This window comes from Chionomys nivalis, chromosome 6 (assembly GCF_950005125.1).
Source record: "Chionomys nivalis chromosome 6, mChiNiv1.1, whole genome shotgun sequence".
NCBI classification, from domain to species: Eukaryota; Metazoa; Chordata; class Mammalia; order Rodentia; family Cricetidae; genus Chionomys; species Chionomys nivalis.
In genome coordinates, this window is record NC_080091.1 from 52,026,323 (window position 1) to 52,032,868 (window position 6,546).

The 6,546-nt window shown below is 38.0% G+C and overlaps 1 protein-coding gene across 1 annotated transcript; it reads left to right on the plus strand.

The window, feature by feature from the left end:
* Positions 1-477: 477 nt before the first annotated feature.
* On the plus strand, positions 478-908 carry LOC130876338 (40S ribosomal protein S16-like; the record flags this gene model as incomplete). Its single annotated transcript, XM_057772864.1, has 1 exon — positions 478-908. A coding segment is annotated over one exon (372 nt), but the record flags the coding sequence as incomplete, so codon positions are not given.
* Between the last annotated feature and the right edge of the window lie 5,638 nt (positions 909-6,546).

The window sequence follows — 6,546 nt, forward strand, 5'->3', positions numbered from 1 at the left end:
ACTCCAAAGCTCCATCTAATCAAACAGAGACAGACCTCCTAATAATGCACCTGTGTTTCTTTGTAAAGGTAAGAGTTGTATGCTACGTGTGAAAGCATTGTTAGAACTAAGATCAGTGTTCCTTTTCTTAGTACAAGCTTTACTTTGAAAGATAATCGCGTTCTTTTGAAAGTTTATTAATTTCACGAAAGCTTTAGTAAGAAACGCACATGTGTTTCTTTGTAAAGACAAGTAATTTTTTGCTACATGTGAAATCATTGTTAGAACTGCTATCAGTGTTCCTTTTCTCAGTATAAGCTTTACTTTGAAAGATAATCGCGTTCTTTTGAAAGTTTATTAATTTCACGAATGCTTTAGTAAGAAAAGCACATGTGTTTCTTTGTAAAGGTAAGAGTTGTATGCTATGTGTGAAAGCATTGTTAGAACTGAGATCAGTGTTCCTTTTCTCAGTACAAGCTTTACTTTGAAAGATAATCGCACTGCAAACGGGGGAATGGGCTCATCAAGGTGAACGGACGTCCCCTGGAGATGATCGAGCCGCGCACGCTGCAGTACAAGTTACTGGAGCCTGTTCTGCTGCTGGGCAAGGAGCGATTCGCGGGTGTGGATATCCGGGTCCGTGTGAAGGGTGGTGGTCATGTGGCCCAAATTTATGCTATCCGACAGTCCATCTCCAAAGCCCTGGTGGCCTATTACCAAAAGTATGTGGATGAGGCCTCTAAGAAGGAGATCAAAGATATCCTCATCCAGTATGATCGGACCCTGCTTGTAGCTGATCCTCGGCGCTGTGAATCCAAAAAGTTCAGAGGTCCTGGTGCCCGTGCTCGATACCAGAAATCCTACCGATAAGCCCAACTCAAGGATCAGGGTTTACCTTTGTAATAAACATCCTAGGGTTTTAATGTTAAAAAAAAATCCTTCACTTTCATATGGACTTCTGAAGATGGAGAGAAGGGTTCCTCACTCTAGTCTTCAAGGTCTTTCTCTTGTGGTATGTGGTAGGGATCAGTTCCAAAAAAAAAAAACAAAACAAAACAAAAAAACCAAAAAAACAAACAAACAAACAAAAACCCACTTCACTCTGAAGGACTTCATACAGTGTGGTTGCTTATGTAACGGATATTAAGCTCCATTTTCATTATGTACTTACAGAATTCTACACATAGCTATGAAAATTCTAAAAAAAAAACTTTCAAGATTTAAAAAAAATAAAGTCCTTAATAAACTCTTTTTACCCCATGGAACAAGCAAAACAGGAAAATATAAAAGGCAAATTGCAGCCTGGGAATTTTGAGCTCAAAACTGAATCTCATTCATCATCACAGCTAAACTGCCCCTGGCCCACAGGACGTCCACAAAGTAATTGGAGACTTGGTTAAGTTGACCACCGCATATCTCCTAGCAATGTGATAACACAGAAGTGAGATTGCTAGCAAAATGCCACAGAGTGGATACGACTTTAAATTAATATCCAAGTCAAGACAGTGCGAGATCTTCAATAACTGAATACAAACAGAATTGAAAATCTAGATCTAATATGAATTTTTTTAGTGAAAATCGAGTTAGAGTTGATAGCATTTCATATTTCTAACACCAAATTCTAATAGTAAGCATCTGAACAAAGATATTCATCAGCAACAGAAAATGTCTCTTTAGTAACATAAACTTAACTTGATTGGGCAAGTGAAGGAAGTCTTTTTAGTGCAGTGTTTTTTTCTTCAGAAGTCTAATGTGCATTAAGCATTTCAAAGAAGGGTCTGTATCAATTACCTTGTCCTCTGTAACCGGCTTCTAAGAACAGAGGCTTTAAATAATGCTGTCTTATCTCTCAGGACTCTGAGGCCTGGCTGAGCAGTCTGGGTTCTTTGATGCCTCTTCTGACTAGAATCAGGCTCACCTGGTTAATTAAGTATCATATAAGGTATATGTTTTTGTACTTAGTCTTATTGTTGCCATTATGTTTTTTCTTTTTTTAAGTAATTTTTTTATTTACTAATTTATTTTTATTTCTGTACATTGGTGTTTTGTTTAGCACCGTTAATAAAAACTCAGAGACAAATATTGGGATTCGACCTGAAAACCAGAACAACAAAACAGTCAACCACCGGCTCTTACCTCCACCTCAGTCTGAAAAATGGTGATCCTGCCTCCAGGAATCTCAGAATGAGACTGAGACTGAGAGCTGTCTCCTACCATTTCATAATCCTCTTTAATTCTGGGAATAAGGGTGTACACTACTACTGCCTGGTTTCTATGGCAAACTACTGTGTCTACTGGGATTAAAGCTGTGTAGCATTGTGGCTACTGGGATTAACGGTGTGTGTCATTGCTGCCTGGTCTGTCAGACTGGCCAGTGTGCTGTTTTACTTTTCTGATCTTCGGGCAAGCTTTAGTTAGTAAATAAATACAATACAAATGAAATGCCATTGAAATTTTTGCCTGTATGTATGATGGTGTGAGTGTGTTAGATCCTCTGGAACCGGAGTTACAGATAGTTGTGAACTGCCTGTGGGTTTTGGCAATTGAACCTGGATCCTCTGGAAGAGCAGACAGTGTTCTTAATCACCGAACCATCTCTCCAGCCCCTATTTTTGTGTTTTGTAAGTGCTTATTTTATATGTTTAATATCTTTGTTCTTTTCCATTTACCAAAAGCTAGAGTCAGATCTAATAAGGAGCCCTCAATTGAAGAAAAACTGAAAACAACTTGGACCATACATAAACATGTGGGACATTTTCTTCATTAATTACTGATGGGAGAGCCCAATCTACTGTGGGCAGAAGCACATTTAGTCCGGTGATCCTGGACTGCATAACAAAGGACTCTGAATAAGTTATGAAGAACAATCTAGTAAGCAACATACCTCCATGTCTTTCTCTTTACTTCCTGCTTCTAGGTTCCTATCTCTAGGCTCCTGCCTTGAGTTCATGCCCTGTATACCCCTCAATGATAGAGAGTGACTTGAGAATTGTAAGTTGAAATAAATCCTTTCTTCCCCGGCCTTCTTTTTGATCATGGTGCTTTATCATAGCAATAGAAACAGAAATAAAGACACTTAGACATCTTCATAGATGGCACAGGAGGTATTCTTAAGCCACTATAATGGAGTTGCAGAATTTCTTCAAACCCAGGCTATTCAAAACACACCACTTCTTCTCTCCCACTGTATTGATCAAGATAAATCTCAAGGTTGGATCCAAACAGTATGCATAGAAGCCTAGGCTGGAAGAAGAGAGATTTCAGTTGTAAAATCCACAGAGTGATGGAAAGCAGTCATATCCATACTTGTAAACTATTAGTTAGTATTATTAGCAAGTTAGTTAGTTAGTCCCCCAACTAACGTCATCACAGAACTTTTCTGTTTTTGATGCTTGTTGCCAACCTCAAGATTTTTAGTTCGCAATGCTTATGTAAGGCTTTTGATAAAGCAAATCATCACTAGAATCCTTAGTTGAACATTTAAAGATATATATATATATATATCACATGATATCAACAAGTAACATTTAGGAGACAAGTAACTGAGGGTAGAGCAAAGAAATTTAATAAGGAAGTATTAGCTTAACTCAGAAAAGTGAGAAAGAGATCAGTGAGATGAGAAAGCAAAATATAAAAACACAGGGTAAATGTCAAAGACAGAGTCTGTGTATTCCAATTCACCATATATGCTATAGCTGGATATAAAGATAGGAGTTAGCAAAAACACAAATAAGTGTCAAAGTTTATGTCCCAGATTTTTACCACAGAACTTTTGATAATTATGAAATTGATGAAAGATTGAACAAAATAATACATGTAAGAAATGAAGTATCCTGCCGAGGAAGACCAATTCATTCTGTATATTTTAGGTTTAGAGTTGTAGCAGACCTACTGGGCGAAAGGTATTGTGGAGATTTTAGTTGCCAAACTGAGTACATTAACTCATTACTCATTATTGATCTAATAAACGCTTCTGTAAGTGTGCAGTGACATGACACAGTGAAGGGGTAATAAATACAGATCCAGCCTTCTTAGAGTTAGTAGATAACCAAATAGGAGATTAATATGCAATATCATGGTGGCAGAGATGTCTGGATGGATAAAGGTGCTTGTTGTACATGCATGGGAACTTAAGTTTAGAACTTTAGAGATTATTTAAACATCCAAGAGTGGAGATTTGAAACTATAAGCCCTGTACTAGAGCAGGAGGGCAGAGAAATGATATACCCTTGGGATCATTGAAAAAACAGAGTAGAGAATAAAAAAGCAGTGAAAGTGAGTTCTAGGTTCTGTGAGAGACCTTGTTTTAAGAGAATGAAGTAGAGATCAATGGTGCAGAATTCCTGAGATCCTCCTCCAGCCTTTGGGCATCCTCACACAATACGTATACACATCAATACACATTACACAAACAACACACACACATAAATATACAATATTGTAAGTGATAGATAAGGAAAACAAGAAAGTACCTTGCCTTGGCCCCTTTGCAAAGTCTGCAGTGTGGTTCTCATGATGCCTGTGATGAGATATATGAAGGAATATGTGCTGGTAGAAACCAAAATGCAAAAGAAAATGAAGAGAAAAGAATAAACGTCCTGTAGAGAGCATTCAGACTCACCATGTGTGTAGGAAAAGAGCTGTTTCACCATGAAAAACTGATGAAGCTGAGCAGGATAAGCTCCACACAAGGATCGTTATTGACATTGGAGAGCATGTTATGGATACTGTAGAGAGTAACTCAGAGATGAAGACAGTATAAGAACAACACATATCAGATATTGTCATGAAAAATGAATATAAATTGCATGACCATGTGGGATGAAATGTATATCAGAAGAGCTGCCTTCAGGTATGCTTATGATGGGAAAAAAGTACATAGAAAATGATAACTATAGATAAAATGATGATGGTGCTTCAATAAAATGACTACTGATATTTTATTACACTGATTAATCAGTGCCTCATTCAGTTGTCATCAGAGAAGCTGTCTCCTTCAGCAGACAGGAAGAGATGCAGAGACCTGCAGCCTGTCCCTAGAACATGTACCTCTGAATGGGATGTCTCCATCATTTCCCTTCCCTCAGAACTCAGGAAACCCTTAGGAAGAGGAGGCATAAAGAGTGTAAGAACCAAAGGAGTAAAAGACACCAGGAGAGCAAGGTCTTCTGAATCGACTAAGCAAGGCTCACATGAGCTCACGGTGGCTAAAGCAGCAAACACAGGGCCTGAATGGGTCTGTACCAAGTCTTCTGCATATATATTGTAGCTTTCAGTATAATGTTTGGGACTCCCGAGTGTATGACCAAGTGGGTCTCTGATTCTTTTGTCTGCTCTTTTTCTTCTGTTGGCTTGTTTTTTTTTTTTTTTCATTCTCGATGGGTTTTTTTTTTGTTTTATCGTTATTATATTTTATTTTGTTAAAAATAGCCAAATGCAAAAATTAAATAGAACAAAAGAGTAATGGTACTGTAATCAGCTAAATGAAGACAGATATTCATTATTTTCCATGCCAAAGCTACAGAGAAACCCTGTCTCGAATAACTAAAATAAAATAAAATAAAAATAAAAAAGTGAGGGAGGCAAACTGAGGAGTAAACAGACAGATATGGCTGACTCTGAAGATGAGGGAAAGGGCTATGATCTAAAGAATACAGTGGCCACTAGTGCTTGCTAAGCTGATAAATGAATACCACACACATCAGAAAGAACTAATCACACAAAAACCTTGATTTTACTTGCTCTGTACATATTTCAGATTTCTACTTTAGAGAAGAATAAGAAAATAACTCTTTTGTTTAACACTAAGATTGCTATAATGTAGTGAAGCAAAAATGAAAAATAAGCATAAAACAAGCTCAAATCTACAGTGGGGTTGTTTTGGGGAGCTATAAAAAAAATCTTAAATTAGAATTGGCCACCAGTGGGTAAAAACTCAGAGTATAAATTGCTTTCCAGAAAAGCTTGGGGATCTGAGTTTGGATCCTGAGAGCCTGAGAAAGTCGGTCATGGTAAATAGTTCCTGTAATATCAATACTCCTACCACAAAATGAGTAGTGAACACAATGCAATTGCCAGAAACTCCCTCTAGGTTGGTATGCACATTAGCAAAAGACTTTCTCAAAAGCAAGGTAGTGATGACCATTACCATAGGTTGTTCTCTGATATTCTCTCCGTGCACACTGAGGCACACGTGCCCCAAACTCACACACTTAAAAATGTACACATACATCTCACACACATGAACACACACAGACACAGAGAGAGTGAGAAATGGGGCGAGAAAGGGAGAGGGACAGAGAGAAAGAGAGAGAGAGAGAGAGAGAGAGAGAGAGAGAGAGAGAGAGAGGGCTATGTACAGTTCATTTCACGGAAGTGACTGGGCATATGCTAGCAGCTACAGACACTACTGATGGAGAGTAGGTTGCCCCTAACAGACCAGACAGCTAACATTTCCTTGAGCATGATCTTGACACCCTGTGTCTGTTTTCACCATGGTAACCAAAAATGTACCATTTAGCTAGGACTTTTAAGATATAATAGAATTAACAAGCATACATAGAAAGC